General features: G+C 42.8%; 1 protein-coding gene across 1 annotated transcript; it reads right to left on the bottom strand.

Annotated features, from left to right (window-relative positions):
• Positions 1-10,163: 10,163 nt before the first annotated feature.
• On the bottom strand, positions 10,164-13,739 carry RASSF10 (Ras association domain family member 10). Its single transcript, XM_081279802.1, has one exon. The coding sequence runs from the start codon at positions 13,529-13,531 to the stop codon at positions 12,011-12,013; it is 1,521 nt and encodes a 506-aa protein (XP_081135928.1). The 5' UTR covers positions 13,532-13,739; the 3' UTR covers positions 10,164-12,010.
• Between the last annotated feature and the right edge of the window lie 3,413 nt (positions 13,740-17,152).

Genomic DNA, 17,152 nt, shown 5'->3' with positions numbered 1-17,152 from the left:
GCCCTCCTGCTCTCTCTTCCAGACTATTAACCCACCTGACTACTGGGCTCATGCTTTTGTTTTCCATCTGGTCTCTGGGAACCCCATCTTATTCAACCTAACATCCTCTGTGCTTCCAGATGGTCTGGCACATGGAAGGTGCTCGACTAGGCACTTGTGACTATATGAATGAGAGAATGAGCAAATGGGACAAGATGCTTAGCATCTCTAAGTTCAAAATTAAATGTTTGCAACAGCCGAATTTAAAATCATTTGCATATACATTGTCTCAATGGTCACAAAACACCATGGGGCACTTCTGATTATCCCTAACCTCTCTGGTTAAATAATTAGACAAAGGTGGTAGAATCAGTAAGTGGAACAGTCTGGGATTTGAAACTTTGGGTCCAAACATTAAACTTTGTACCAAATCATAGAGCTTTTCTCAGTTTTTTCTCATTGTTTTTAGGTGTTACTGTGTGGTTTGTTTGAATTATATCCAAATACAGTCCATACTTGGTTGATATGTCTCTTAAGTCTCTTTCGATCTATAAAAGTCTCAATAGATAAATCTCCCCTCCTTCTTTTTCCTCCACAGTATCTTTGTTTATTTATTTTTGTGTGGTGCTGAGGACTGAACCCAGTGTCTCACACGTGGGAGGCAAGTGCTCTACCACTGAGCTCCAGCCCCAGCCCCCTCCCCTCATTCTTTGAGGGTATTGATTTCTTAATCCACACGTGTGTGCTGTAGCATTTCCCCCAATATGGATTTTCCTGATTTCATACACAGAGTAATATTCCACATGCTCCTCAATTCTACCTATTTCCTGTATCCTCCTTGACAGAACTGGACTCTGGGTTTGATGCAGATTCAGTTATTTGGGGTAGAATGTCAGTTAAGCAGGGCTGAGTACTTCCTGTTTTATCATAGGACATGGCAGGGTGATTGTGGATTTCCGTGTTGTGGGCTGGGTATCACTACCATATTTTTCTGACACGCCCTCATTTTCAAAGCATCCATTAGTGGTCACTAGACGTGGTGATTCATTAGGGATTGCATAAAGGTGACATCCACATCAGTAATTCCCGCTGCGTTTGTTAGCTGTCATTCTATTGTGAAGAACTTTTTCTCATCAACTGTTTGATGATAGAAACAGTGTGTGCAGAAAATTCAGAATACGTATTCTTTTTATTACTGATTTCTAGAAAAATAGCTTGGTATCATAGCAACCTCCAAAGGTAATTAATGAGATGATTTCTTTTTTCCTCTTGTCTTTTTTTCTTTTCTTTGTTCTTTCTCTTTCTTCCTTTGCTTTTTGTTGTATCAGTGTGAAACTCTAGGCTTTTATATTTTCAATGATTCTATATTGCAGTTATTACTCTCCCTAAAACAGAATTTCCCATTTTAGTCATTGGGAACCCCTTAGGTTGTCTGTGAGTTTTTTAGACATAACAAGTTTTTAACAGTTTCTTTGCTTTCTAGTACATAAGATATAACAAGCCCATCTTACCTCTTTCTTGCTCTGGGCTTGGAATCAGCCATTATTTTAAGGAGTCTTTACCCTTTTAATAGAAAATGATATTAGCTGGCCCACACCAGCTAGATAAGCTACATCATAGGTACTAGGCATGCTCATTACTCCTAGGAATTGTTATCTTTAGAATTATAGAAATAACGAATGAGTTCATACTATTTCCACTTACTTGCTTTTTTTAAAAAAAAATAGTGCATCACAGTTGTTCTTCCATGTCAGCAATGAGACCTCCATGATTTAAATAGTCATATAATATAAAATAATATGATCACAACTTGGTTCCTATTGAAATAACCTCTCATTCATTATTACTAACTTTGCCATAAAAAAAATCATGAATTTATATCCTTGCCCACTTGCATAAATATTCTGTAGATTCCTAAAAGTGGAGTTGCTGTTTACAAAGTATGAACGCAAATGAATTGAATCCATTTAAAATCGCAATGCCAGAATCTTAGTAGTTTTAATGATAGAACATGAGCTGTTCTATTCATTGCTGTTTTTTCAGGCCTTTACCCTATGCCTGGTGCACAGCAGATACAAGATATTTGTGTGTTAAATCTGGATTAATTGAGACAATACCAAAGAATTGGAAAAGAAAAGAAAGGTTACTTCTTTGTAACAAGTTCAAGGGAACTTTGAGAAAGTTCTATGCCTCTGACTCAGGGAAGACCAGAGATGCACAGAGCTAATCAAGCCCAACCTGGTAGATTGGAGCCTTAAGTTCACCTGAACCTGGCCTGGGCCAGCTAATCCCCAGCTGACTCACACAGAGGCATGAGTAAGAATAAATGATTGTTACTTTAAAACACACTGAATTTTGAGGTGATTTGCTGTACTGTATTATTATCTTATTTTTGAGTAGAATGACTCAGTGTCATAAAGCTATCAATTCTGCTCAAGGGAGTGTACACATTTAATGCAATCCCAATAAACTATTCGGAGAAAGGTTATTATTAGCTAAATAAGACTTTCTAGAATTAAAACTTTAGATGATATCAATATGAAAGGGGAGAGAAACCAGAAAAGTGAGAGTAATATGTTAAAGCTCTTGTCTTACTTGAGAGCAAACACAGAGTTGATAATTATATATATATATATATATATATATATATATATATATATATATATATATATCAGAAAAATTAAGTGTGGCTCTTAGGAAATTTGGAGGGACAGAAGAGCAAAATTGAATGTGCAGCTTTTGAATCTGACAAAGAAACTTCTATCCATCCAATAAAAGAAGGGGGAAAATTCTTGTTAAGAGATGTCAGTGGGTATGGCAGAGTCAAGAACTCCAAAAAGCCATTTGTCAATAAAAGCAAAGAGAACACGGGTAAAATCTTTCCAGAATTCTGCAAATTAACCAAGGGCTAATAACAACAATCCAAAGAGCGTTTGTTAGTTTAAAAAAAAAAAAAAGGTGGAATCTCAATAAGAACAGCATACTTTCTGCTGTTTCACTTGCCCTATCCCCATCCCCCTCCCCAAGCTCCACAGTAGCTTTGAAAACTAGCAGCCCCAGAATCACAGTGAAAACCAGAAGCCACTGAAGGGGACAGAACGGGCTTGGAGCTGGTTAAAATACCATTCTCTGAGGTCACCATCATTGGACCTGTTCAGCAGTTCTCTGTTTATTTGACTGGACTGGGTCTCAGACAGTGCAGACAGCTTTTTTGCCCCTGGAGTCATTTGCCAAAGACAATTACAGGCGATTTTTTTTAACATCACAACTGCTTGAAACAGTGATAATAGCCGTGAAAAACAAGAAGTTGATCAAAAACAGTTGAAGAGGAAATGCTGGTGAATGAAATTTCCACAGGGAGCTTATGGCGAAGTTCACCTGCCCAGGAAAGAGCGGAGAAGGCATGGAGTTCTCAACTCCAACTGACCAGCTAAGGGAGGGGAGTGAGCAAGTAAGACCTGGAGCAAGTAGGGAGTGAGGACTAAAGTGAATTGTAAACTGAGTCTCTGAACAGTGACAACAGCCTAAATCACTCACATGCAGCCCCTCAGAAAAGGTTGGGTGACTTCAGGGGTCACGTTATAGAATTATTCAAGAAATAATTAAACAAAGAGAAGTTATGGAAAGAAAAACATGTCAAAGACAAATAGCAACAATAGCCAATCCCAGAGATGATTGTGAGAGTTGCCATACTAGATTGTCATAAAAGTCCGGTTTTCAACAAAAAAATTATGAGACATGCAAAGAAATAAGGATGCCCTATACATAGGGGGGAAAGCAGCCGATAGAAACCGTTTATGAGGAGCTCAGATGTAGAAATTAGTAGACAAAGACTAATCGCTATTTTAGAAATGTCCAAAGAACCAGAGCAAAATCTAAACAAATGAAAGGAAGATATGAAAATGTCACAACCGATAGTGAGTATAAACTCATTTTAGATTGAAAGACAAAAATAGGTTGAGAGAAAAAGGATGGAAAAAAAAAAATAGTCTACACAAATAGTAACCAAGAGAGCTGGGCTCCGGTGGCTATTCTCTCAGACAAAACAGACTTTAAGTCAAAAACTTTACAAGGAAGCAGAGAAGGGCATTAAATATTGACAAAAGGTCAGTTTACCAAGAAGACATAGGTACCAAGTATCAAAGCCCCTAAATAAGGAAGCAAACATTGACAGAACTGAAGGGAGAAATCGTTCTGCAATAATAGCTGGAAACTATCTTTTCTGTCTAGTTGTTCTATCTCTTATTGAAAATGGATCTGAAGTGTCCCCAAAAGCTCATGTGTTGAAAGCATGGTCCCAATGCAGCAAGGTTTAGAGATGGGGCTTTCCAGCAATGACTGGATCATGAGGGCTCCGACCTCATACGGGGAAGGTGTGGTCACTGGGGGTGTGGTCAGGAAGGGTTGAACTTCTCCACTGCTCCTCTCTGGTTGGCTGTCCTGAGCTGTCCTGAGCGACAGCTTTCCTCTGTCCCACCTTGCCACTATGACGTTGTGCCTTGCTTCAGGCCCAAAGAGGAGCCTACCAGCCATGGACTGAAACCTCTGAAACCATGAGCCAAAGTAACTTTTCCCCTTCTAAATTGTTCTTTTTGGGTATTTTTATCAGAGCAATGCAAAGCTAACACTAGGATCTAGAAAAAAGAAGAGCAAACTAAACACTAGCCGAAGGAAGTTATAAGGATGAGAGCATATATAGGTAAAACAGAATAGAAAAACAAAGAGAAAATCTGTAAATTTAAAAGTGTTTCTTTGAAAAGATCACAAAATTAGAAAGTCTAACTAGATTGACTAAGAAAAAAGATATATTATTAAAATCAGAAATAAAATGGGAATACTTACTGATTTTACAGGAGAAAAATAGATTATAAGGGAATACTACAAACAATTGCATGCAAACATCTTTTCCTTTGGGGGTTGTTTATTGTTAGTGTATATAATTTTTGTGATTTTGTGTATGTGTGTTGATTTTTTATTCTGCATCTTTACTGAAGCTGTTAATTAGCTTTAAGAGTTTGTGTGTGTTAATCATATTAACTAGATGAAACAAATTTCTAGAAACATGCAATCTACTAAAATTGGATCATGAAAAAGTAGACAGTCTAATTATACTTTATATAACTAGTAAAAAAATTTAATCAATTTTTTTTAAAAAGGTTCCCAGGAAAGTCCTGGATCAGATGGCTTCATTTGTGATTATTCCTCCCAAACACTTAAAAGAATTAACACCAATCCTTCTTGAACTCTTCCAAAAAATTGAAGAGGCAGAAACACTTCCTAACTTATTCTACATCAGCATCACCCTGGTACCAACATCAGACAAAGACGCCACAAGAATAAAAGGCTACACACCAGTATCTTTATAAATACTGATGCAAAGATCTCCAATAATAGTAATAACAATAGTATTGATAGCAAACCAAATTTGGTAGTAATATTAAAAGATTTTATGCCATGATTACAATGATTTATTCCTGGACTGCAAAGATAATTCAGCATGTGAAAATCAATTGATGCTTAAAATCTTAAACCATGTACCAAGTTTTTGGTTGAAATTGTGTAGGATAAGTTAAATTGCATTCTATTAACCAATGTGAGTGTATTTCTGTAAGCATAGTTATGTTGAAATAAAGTTTTAAAAAGCATGAAAAAAAAAAGAAAATCAATTGATGCATTATACCATATTAACAGTATAAAAGAAAAATCAAATGAAAATCTTAATTGATGAAGAAAAAGAAACTGACAAAATTCAACATCCTTTCTTAATTTTTTTCGTGTGTGTGTGTGTGTGTGTGTGTTGCTGTGGATTGAACCCAGGGCCTTGTGTATGTGAGGCAAGCACTGTACCAACTTGATGAGCTATATCTCCATCCCTCTTGATGTGTTGTTGTTTTTTTTAAACATTCAATATCTAGGACTAGAAAGAACTTCTTCAACATGATCCAGGTTATATATGACAAGCCCACAGCTAACATTACACTCAGTGGTGAAAAGACCAAAAGTTTTTCCTCTAAGATCAAGAACAAAACAAGGATGTCAGCTTTCACCACTTCTATTCAACATAATATCAAAAGTTTTAGCCAGAGAAATTAAGCAAGAAAATGACATAAAAATAGTCCAAATTGGAAATAAAGAGGTAACATTATCTCTGTTTGCAAATGGCATGATCTTAGACATAGATTACACACAAATGCACACATTCTCTCTTTTCCTGCCCTCCCCTCCCCTCTTTCTCTCTTAGAGCTGATTAACAGGTTCAGCAAAGTTGCACAATACAAAATCAACACACTCACATCACAAAGATGCTATATACTAACAATGAACATTCCAAAAAAGAAAATTAAGAAAACAAACAAAAAATAAAATACAATAAAATATTTAGGGATAGATTTAATAAGAGATAAAAGACTTAGAGATTGAAAACTAAAAAACATTTCTGAAAGAAATTCAAGACAACATAAGTAAATGAAAAGACACCCCATTTGTTAATGGATTAGAAGAATTAATATTATTAAGATGACAATACTGCTTGCTCTCATTTGGATCTAGAGTGTTAAAAGGCCCATGTTAAAAGTTTAGTCCCCAACTTGGTGCTATTGGAAACTTTGAAAGGTGGGGTTTAAAGGGAGGTTTTAGGTCACTAGTTGCAAGCCCTCAAAGGGTGTTATTAGATGCTGGTCTCATCTCTTTTACTTCCCAGCCATGAAATGAACAATTTGCTCTGCCATATGCTCCCACCATGGTGTATTGCCTCACCGTAGGCCCACAAGTAATGGGCCAACTGGCCATGGATTGAAACCTCCAAAACGAATATTCTTTTCAAATTGATTATCTCAGGGATTTTGTTACAGTAATGGAAAGCTGACTAACAGAGAACAGAGAAGTAAAATAAATAATTTGGAGGAGGGATCTTGTACAAATGGAAGTGTGACTTGAAGATATAGGATCAACTTAATTCTGTAGTCTTCAGTGAGAAATGTGTGGACCTTAGGGAGGGATCTTGAGTCAAATAACCAACAACTTTGTAAATCCTGCTAAGAAATGTGATGTTATCCTGAAAATTATGGGTCTGAAAGACTTGCCTTGGAATGAATGAGAAGGCAGATGCTGGGGTAGTGCTCCTTCAAAGCAACCCACTCCAGGTCTCCTCATGTGCAGTGGAGTTAACCTGGTCAAAGATGCCCTAAGCCAGGTATGCATGCTTGACACCATGGGTAAAAAAGTCCTTGGAAGCCCACAACTCCCACCCTCTACTCTTCCCTGATACTTGCATACCCAGAAGCTCACCAGAAGGAAGGTCCAGTTAAAGAGGTCCAGTAGGAACAGCTGCAGCACAGCTGGTACCACCTTCCAGATGTGAATGTGACTAACGCACAGCCACCTACCCTGGTGTCCAAGGATTCCATGTTGTTGACTGTGCTCTGCAGCAGTTACAGCCCTTGGGGCTCTCAGTCAAAAGTTCTATGCTAATACGTGGGATATTAACTTTTTGCAAGTTTTCTTTTCCACTGGCAAAACACTCACTTCTTATAATCAATTACTTAAATATTTACATAGGAATTTCTCCTTCTTGGTCTTTTACTAAATCCTCATCTAGTAGATAATAATCAGCTCTGGAATTGAGGGAAAACTTTGATAGTCTCTAAGCCTTTCCAATGCCAACACCCTGGGGCCCAAGAAGACTCCCTTTTCCAGGTGCCAAACACTTCCTGTGTATGTGCCTCATGTGGGTGGCAACCAGAGCACATTTGAGATCAGACTACGGTCGAAATCCTGCATCTACTGCTGATGATCTGCTAGATGAACTTCGTTTCTCTGTAAAAACTGGAGGTTAAAAAGTTCCGTCACACAAGAAGAATGCAGAAAAAAAAATGCACACATAAATACTCAGCACAAGGATCTGGCATTTGGGAAACACTCAAGGAAAATGGGTTCCTCATCTTCCTTCCTTTTTGTTTAGGGAAATAAATTCTGCAAATATTTTCACAATGTAGATTTCACAGACTGCCATGATCAAATCTTCCCTTTTCAAGAATTTAAGAATAAGCTCAAGTGCAGTGATGTATCTAGAAAGAAATTTCTAGGAAAAACCTAAGCTGCTAGAGACTGCTGATAAACAACTAGGTGAGAAATACACAAATGTTTTATGATGCTATCTCCCTAGAAAAATGTTTCCACTAAAGACAAAAAATATATAATGAATATTTTCTCTATATAAATACACTTATATTTGCCATCTCATTAATCCTGCTAATGTGGAGATTTTGTCCCTCCTCCTTTTAGATCACTGGCCAATTCTAATGAGAGCCCAGACTGCTGTTACCTTAAACAGGTGCTCAGGGATCAGAGGGGAAAAAAAAAGAGAGAGAGAAAATACCATACCCCCTAACAGTTCTTATCAGCTGACCATGCTTGCTACTGTAAATATATTTTAAGACAGTGATTGTCCACCCTATCTTCCTGAGGCCACAAAGGAGTAATTAATTAATTTTGATTATTGCAATTAGAATAAGTCTTTGGAAAAGTAACTTGGCAATATCAAGCTTCTAAATACTTGTACTCTTTGGTCTGGAATTGTCTCTCTAGGGCTCTTATGGGAGGGATGGAAGGAGTCTAATTAGGAAACAGACACATGCACAAAAAAAGCTTATCATGATATTATTTTATAATAGTAAAAAAGTATGGGAAACAACCTGATAACATGAGCAGTTAAATAAACTAGAGTATACTTACCAGATGAATGGATCTGTTTAGAAGGAGTCTGTCACAACCTGAGTATCATAGGATATAGGCAATCTTATCAAAATTGTATTTTTAAAAACAGAGCAAAATATGAACTCTTCAAAATTCAAAAAGTCCCTAAGAAAAAATGCCAAACTTTGGAAGTGACAGGCTTTTGGTGGTGAGAGATTTAGGGTAACTTTTTTTTTTTTTTTTTTTTTTTTGGTATTCATCTTACTTTCAGGTTTGTCGCAAGGACTAGATTATGTAACTTTTCTAATAGTAAATATAATAATAAACATATTCTATGTAGGAGAAAAAACAAACATAGAGATGTCATATGGAATCTCTGGGTTTGGGAGATGGCCAAGAATAGGATAGTTCACATCAATACACAATTGATTGTCTCAGTTCCAGAAAAAGCATGGGACTGGCTGGTGTGGAACCTGCACTCCCTCCTCTTCCCCCAGAGCTTGTTGGTTCCTCGCAGGATTTTGGCGAGGCCTGGAGAACACAGGAGCCACTTTTCCCAGGGTCGCTGACATCAGGGGCTGGAGCATCACTTATGCACTTGCTCCCATGCCCAGTGCATGTGAATGAAACCAAACTTATTTAATATTTACTTATCACTTCCTATACACAAGCACTGTTTTGGTGCTTTTTATACCTATATCTTTCTCAGTTTTGCAAGGTTTTGCAAAAAGCTCTTCTTAAAAGTACCTATTGTCTCCTTCTGGTCTGTCCCCATTCTCCCCTCTCCTACCCACACAGAGAGTGCCTTTTAGGAATATAATTGATTTGGATGAAAGCAAAACTCAGCAGGCTAGGCTAGCCCTTTGTTATATATAAAGACTCCTCACTGCTTGGAGAGCTGACCAGAGAAATATCTTCAGGTGGTTGGGAGAGGGAAGGGTTCTAGAAAGACAGCAACAGAGAAAATCCCACAAGCCTTCTCCCTGTGATGTGGCTTGTTTGCTTTATGGGCTTCAAGAATATTTGCTGACGTCAGCAGCCCATCAAAGTTTAAAATAATAATAGTGAAAAGGAAAACAGCTCCTTTCTGCCAGGCAGTCCTGTTCTGCCAACTTCTGTGTTCTTTCTAAGTTAATAAACATCCAAGAGCCACCTCCCCTACCACCCTGGGGGGAAAAAAGCACAATAATTTAAAAACCACCAGGTCAGCCCATTGCCAGCATAAACCATTCAGACAAGTAGCATTTGTCACACTCTAATGAGGATTTTACCTCTGCCTCAGAAATGAAAGCTACCATTAGACTTTGAGTTTAAGGGATCAAATGATTGTCTGAGGACAGTGGGTTTCTTTGGGTTCCTTCCTCATTTTAATCATGCCGGAGACCAAATGCATAGATGTTTGCTGCATCAGATGAAACTAAAAAACCATAATTACGCCAAGTAAGGTCTTTTGAAAACATCAATTAAGAAAACGGCCTTTTAATTCTGATTTTACTTGAAAATCTGAACACACACACACACGTGTTGTAATACCATGGCAGTGGCAGTATCCAAGGTGGGGCTGTCTCTAGGAGGAGACAGCACAGATGGTGGCTTGAGGAGGTCAGGAGGGCAGGCTCCTTTTGGCAACACAGAGGGTCCCTGCAAGGGAAGAAACTTCTCTATAGAACAAGGCCTCTTAAGTTATCTTCACGTATAGTGTTGAAACTGGAGCCAGCCCTAGTATCCTCAACAGTTAGGTTGATAACCAGGCTCTCGCACCATGCTGGCACCACACACACAGCCCATTGTTAATACCTCCTCAGGACAGATTAGAGTCACATTCCTCAGAAGTACTCAACTCCAAAGGGAAACCAGCCAGCAGACTCCTTCCACGGGGCCAACAACTCCCTACAACTGATAAGTTTTAATTGAAATAACTGGAACAATTACACTTGAATGCCCACCAGCTCTATCACTGACCTCAGAGAATGTGTCACCCTCCCCTGGCATGTGCACAGGTGTGCATCAGACAAGAGTAATCCAAACCCTTAGCTCACTTGAATATGCTTTTATTTGTGGCTACGTGCTATGGTTAATCAACTCGTTCACCTAAGGTGTACCATGAGATTATTTTACTTTTTATTTGGAGGCCTTTATCTAGTAAACCCTGATATTTACACTGTCTCGATTTAAGTTTGAACAAGTAACTAACCTCTGACCAAAGATACCGGAGTCAGACTTGAATTTGGGTAAAATCCATGAAGGTCATAGTTGGTTTTAATCTTATAGCTCAAGTTCAAAGCTGAACATAAGCAAAGATCTTTGTTTTTAAGTTTTAGTTTAAACTAGAGTGCTCATTAAACAGCAAATTAAGTTGTGTGTAACTTGAGTTCTGCAACTTCCCTTCTATTTTTTTCTGAAATAACAGTGATTGGGTCAACAAAGTGGCAGCATGAACCAAAGGACAATACACTTGCCTTTGCAGGAACAGACCCCAAAGAGCCCAGATTAAATTTTAACCAGGGACTATGTTTGCCAGGATTTGATATCTTCAAAAGAATATGTTTGGCTTTTGTAATAATAAAAGGCTATATTGGAAAAAAAGATCCCCTTTCAACCTACACTGTATTTTCTAGGAGGAAATACAGAGTTAGACTTCCATACATTTTAGCCTTTGAAAGAAAAGGCAAATGATTTAGCCGATGGGTGATTCCCAAATCTGCAGAAATGTAAACAGGCAGGGTTTTTGGTGCCTATGGGTTTTTATCAAAGATGTTAAGTAAGGCTGAGACCAACACCAGTGCGTCCTCTTTGGCTAGTTTTAACACGTTTACAGTCACAATTAACATTCAAGGAATTTCCTTTTCATCCAACTGTTTCTTTTAAGAGCACTTTATGCCACAAACTATAGTTCTAGCTGCCATCAGTTCTTCCCCTACAGAGGAGTGGTGAAATCTCCATAATACTTATTTCTTGTGTTGAAAATGGGTTTGGACCACGTCTGTTTCCCCAGGGTGATGGAGAAGGAAGAGGTTGCATCCCTAGACTGAGAAGTGCTATATTATTTTTCCAATATAGGGGGTTTCCACCGCCTCACTACCTCTTTCTCTTAAAAGAACTTGGAACACAGACCAGGCTTCCTTCTCCTTCACCCTCCTCCACACTCACCCTGTAACCAGAGAAGAGCCAGTGCCCAGCAGGCATCCCCAACCCTTCCCGGATCCGGTTGGAGATCTGAGGCCAGGCAGCAGCTCCGGGCTCACCCCAGCCTGATTTGGGGTCCCTAAGCTGGCGGGTCCAATGCCTGCTGCAGGAAAGGGAGACATTTCCGTCTCCGGCTCCCTCCCTGCTTCTCCTACACCAGGGATTCGCACACAGGCACAGAATCCGAGTCCTGGCTGTGCATAGAGCTCAGTCCAGTATCCGAGTCCTCGTCGTTGCCAGGACAGCTCTTGGCCAGTCCGCGAGCCTGGTCCACCCACATCTCGGCGCAGGCCTGAGGCTGGGGTTCCCGCGTGGGTCCGCTGGGGCCAGAAGCCCCCTCCTGCACTATGGTGAGCTCCAAAGTGTTCAAAGTCTGGAGAAGGCCCTGCAGCTCACGCTCCTTGCTGTCCCGCTGCTGCTGGCTGTAATCCAAGTCCGCCTTGACGGCTTCCAGGTCCGTGTTGAGCCTGAGCCCAATGTAAAGGCTGGTGCTGAGTTGCGTCCTGACCCGCTCCTGCTCCAGCAGCAGCTCGCCGTCCGGGCCGCCGTCGGGCTCCGGGGGCTCCTCTCGAACCGCCAGTTCTTCCCTGCGCCGCCGCATCCATCTCTGGTTCAATTCCTCCTGAATCTCGGTGGAGAGTCGCTCCAGCAACTCCTCCTGCTGGGTTCGCTGCTCCTGCAGCTGCAGCAGTTCGTCACAGCGCCGGGCCAGCTCCTCCAGCGCTGCCGCCTGAGCCTCACCGTCCAGGGGCGCCGCTGATACCTCCTCCGCTACCGCTACCTCCTCGGGCTCCTCGCCCGGGATGGGCCCATCGAGTTCTATCCCTGCCCCCACCAAGTAAGTGTCCTGCACGTAGTTCACCCCATGCCGTCGCATACGGTCAAGATGCACCTTGGCCTCGTAGCGGTCGATTTCTCGGTCCAGCTCCAGAAGCCGTTGCACCTGCTGGCGGATGGTGTGGTCCTGGGAGAGCACCAGATGCACCAGCGTCTCCATGCGCTCCACAGACGCACTCTCATGGGCCTGCGGCGGCGACGAACAAGACGAGGCAGTGGACGATGAAGTGGACGAACAGGGAGAAGGCGGCGACTGCTGCTGGCGCCGCCGGTTGAGCTTGGCCAGCTTGCGGAAGGCCTTGCGCACCACCCGCCGCTGCTTCTCCTGGGTCATGGCCAGGCTGGGCCGCGCCGGGGCTCCCCGGGCCAAGCAGGGGCGCTCGCGGCTGAGCACTACCCGCGCCTCCGCACTGCGCGGACCTGCGTTGGGGAGCGACGCCTCGCTGCGAACTAACACGAAGCGCACGTTTTCTTGCTCGTCGCCCCAGGCGGATAAGAGGCGCAAGATGCGCGTCTTGTTGGGCAGGATGCGCTCAAAGCCACGCCACTTCTCCACGATGCAATAGCACTGCGGGGGCCCGCACAGCATGCCCTGGGTCAGCGCCTCATCTTCGTCGTCGTCGTTTTCATCCGGGGGTTCTGGCAGTTCCCCTGGGCCTTGCGGGTCTCCGGCCATCCCCCTTCGCTGGCCCCGCCGCTGCCTCCGTCTTCGCCGGCAGCCGTCCTCCAACAGAACCCGCACCACATCCGAGCAAGTGGTGCGGCGGGAGAGACCGGACACCAGCTTCTCCTCCTGGCAGATCCACACCGATATCTTCTTCTCCGAAGGATCCATAGTGCAAACGGGACACAAACTGCAGATTTAGCCGGGCCCTGGTGGGGCAGCAGGAGCAGCACCAACTGCCCGCAGCTCCGAGATTAAAAGAATCTGTGATCCCGGTCTCCAGCGGCGCCGGTCTTTTTCCCTGGTTGCGCGCCGAAGGCAGGCTCCGGCGCGGGCGGGAGATGCTGTGCTCCGCCCAGACGGCCAGCGTTCCAGAGGCCGCGCGCCCGGGTTCTGGTTCCTGCAGCTCTGGCTCTGCCCACCGTGCCCGAGGCCTCCGGGTTTTGCTCCTCCCCATGTGGCTCCACCCCTTCCCGCCCCAGCGGCCAGAGCTCCCGCCCGGAGCACCCGAGGCGCGGCGCCCAGACTCGCCCCTCCCAGCCTCGCCGCGCGAGTCTGTCCCCCGCCGGAGTTGTTGGCGTCTGAAGTCCAACTTGCAGCTCTTTCGCGAGCGGGTGCAAGGAAGAACTCGGGACCTCTCCGCACCTCTACAAGGTATTAGCTCTGCGTGTCCACCCACTGCCTCCTCCCCTTGTATCTAGAGGTGACTGGATGTGTCTTGATCAAACTATCTCACCTTCCAGGCGCCCCTAAATGTGGCCCTGTTCCTTCAGGGAAGCGTATTCTGGGGAGTGCACTTTGCACAAACCGGGAAACCGAGGCATTCAGCATCTCTAACAGAGACGCTGTAATCGCCTTAGTAAGACCACCTAGGAGCTGTAAACTCGGAATCTGAGCAAAAGATCTTCCACTCTTCCTTGGCAGGAAGCAAGATTTGCATATATAAGCAGAACTAGAAGGGACAGTGGGCTCGGTGAGCAAGTTTAGGTAAGAAATGTTCGCCACTGGAGCGGGACCTTCAGAGGCCACTCCCAGTTCTCCGCAGGTGATGTCTGCTGGTTTCCAAAGAGCCTCAGCTTCCCACAGCCTTCTTAACAGGGAAACTCCTGATTGTGGTGGAAGTATGAGGCGCAGACCCAAGTTATAAACTCTTTTATGTGTCCTGCTTCTTTAAGGGGAAACCGAGGACACTACCATGGCGGTTTCTGACATATTCTAGTATCCAGAAAATCCATGTGTCTCAGAAGAGGTAAGAGCCAAGTTTCACAGCACAAGAAAGCCAGTGTCACAATGCCAGTGAACTTGTTTCATCCTCAGCTGATAAGGACAGTCTCTTGTGTAAAAGACTTGCTTTAAGTATATGCCCTGCTATAAGCTCACTCCCTTCTTTCAAGACCTTGGATGGCTTCTCATTGCTTCTTGGATAAAAGCACTTGTGTCAATTCACAGATTCATGCAGTAAATATTTATTGAGTTTCTACTATGCCCCAGGTCCTATGCTAAAGCTTTGATGATAAACAAATCACCAGTACTGGCCTGCAGGAATCTCACTATCTAGTGATGAGTACAGCTGAATAAACATTTTTAACACAGTGTCTTCTGTTTTCTAATAGGGGGAAGCATAAGGTGCAAGAGGAACCTACCTGCATACTGTAGTAGAATCCAATCTCATCTGGGAGGATCAAGAAGATGTCCCACTTTAAATAGCATCTTCCAAAAGACCCAAAGAACCATTTGAGCCTGCCAAAGGAAAAACGGATGGAAGACAGGGGCAAGCCCCAATCCAGACAGAAGGAATCAACTTGTAAAGTCAAGGAATCAAGAAAACATGGCAGTTACTGGGGCTGTAAGGAGTTTCAGTGAGAGGAGTGTCTAGCAGGCAATGATGGTTAAGCAGGAAAGGATTTTATTTTCATGCTTTTCTATTTGAATTTACCCTAAGAACAAGAAGAAGCCATGGAGTAGCAACACTGGGGTCAGACTGGTTGTTTACTTACTAGCTGTGAGTTTAGAAGAAGTATTTAATCTGAGCCTTGGTTTTGTCATCTATAAAATGATAATAATAAAAATGCCTGCCTAATAGCACTGTTGTGAGGATTAAATTCCTGGACCTAGTAACTCCATAGAGTTTTACTGGAGGTTTGGAGACTTAGAAGGTACCTTAGTTTTTTTGTTGCTATATAATAAATTACCAAAAACCTGGTGGCTTAAAACAACACCCATGTGATATTTTGCTGTTCTATAGGTGGCCGGTCTTGCTTGGCATGGCTGCTGCATCCTCTGCTCAGGGTGTCTCAGGCTAAAGATAAGGTGTTGGTTGGTTTGAGTTCTGGGGAAAATCTACTTCCAAGCTTATTCAGGTTGTTTCCAGAATCCAGGTGCTTTCAGTTGTAGGACTGAAGCCCCCATTTATTTTTTATTTTTTGGTGGCTGTCAGAAAACTCTCAGCTTTTAGAGGCCTCTCTCCGGTCCTTCCCATGGAACACCCCCTACCTGTTTTAAATCAGCAATGACAGGTCAAATCCATCCATCCCTCCTTCGTTTCCAACCTTTCCCACCTCCTCTTCTGCTACCAGCTGGAGAAAACTCTACTTTTAAAAGACTAGCTTCATGAGGCAGATAATCTTTCTATCTTTAAGTCAACTGATTAGTCACCTCAAGTACATCTGCAAAATCCCTTTTGCTTCACAATGTCGTGTAATCACCAGAGTACAGCCAGGAGATTACAGGACTAGCTTAGAATTCTGCCTACTATAGGGAATAATATGATAACAGATTTTCTCTTTTAAAAGATTATCTATTTGCATTGGGAACGATGTGGGGAGGGGGTGAGAAGCAAGGATCACTTTTAGAAGACTGTCCCATTCATTTAAGGAAGCAATGGTAGCCTGTGTCAAGAATGGTGGAAGGTTGAACAAAATTGAGAGTTACCACAAAGGAGGGAGAGGCAGGGCTTAGTGACAGACGGGAGGAGGTTTCCTTCTCCCTGGCATGATATCAGAGGTCTCTTACAGTCTAGCCCAGCCCACTCCCCCAACTCCTCCCTGGCATGCTTGGTTATCCTTTCCTCCTTCCCCTTTCATATGCGCTTTAGAGCTTTGTGATCAGCTGCAGTCCCTGATGAACCTTCCTCTTTCCCTTGCGCTCGCTCCCTCCCTCCCTCCCTCCCTCCCTCCCTCCCTCCCTCCCTCCCTTCCTTCCTTCCTTCCTTCCTTCCTTCCTTCCTTCCTTCCTTCCTTCCTTTCTCTTCTTTCTCTTCTTTCTGATTGGAGTCTCACTAGGTTGCCCAGGCTAACCTTAAATAACTCCTGGGCTCCATGGATCCTCCTGCTTCCATCTCCCGAGTAGTTGGGACTACAAGTATACCCCACTACACCCAGCTTTCTAGGTTTCAGACTCCACAAGGATAGTGAGTGATCTTAGATCTGTTTTGCTCACATTTGAATCCTCTGCATTTAGCACATTGTTGACACATTCTAGGTTTATTCAGTATCTGTTGAATAAATATGTGGATCAATGAATGAAGCCTACATTCTAGCAAGCCAACACCTCGCTCAGCCAGAAGAACCCCTGCATCTTGATGTGTCCACACCATTGTACACACTTTTCCTCCTCCTTAGGATCCATCTTACACAACTAGAGAGGTGCTATTTGTTCTTTCAGAAACTCAGCTCAAAAATCACCTGCTCTGGGTGTCCTTTCTTTCCTTCTTGGAGAAGAACTGGCTCTTTGCTCTTTTCCTGTCTTCATCAATGCAGGGATTTCATATGCTGTGATTCATTTGTTTAATGT

Source organism: Spermophilus citellus (genome assembly GCF_964194105.1).
Source record: "Spermophilus citellus genome assembly, chromosome: 2".
NCBI lineage: Eukaryota > Metazoa > Chordata > Mammalia > Rodentia > Sciuridae > Spermophilus > Spermophilus citellus.
The sequence above is the reverse complement of the archived record's forward strand: the minus strand, read 5'-3'. Positions and strand labels throughout refer to the sequence as shown.

Coding starts and splice junctions, on each gene's coding strand:
- RASSF10 (XM_081279802.1), bottom strand. CDS start 13,531: ATGGATCCTTCGGAGAAGAAGATATCGGTGTGGATCTGCCAGGAGGAG.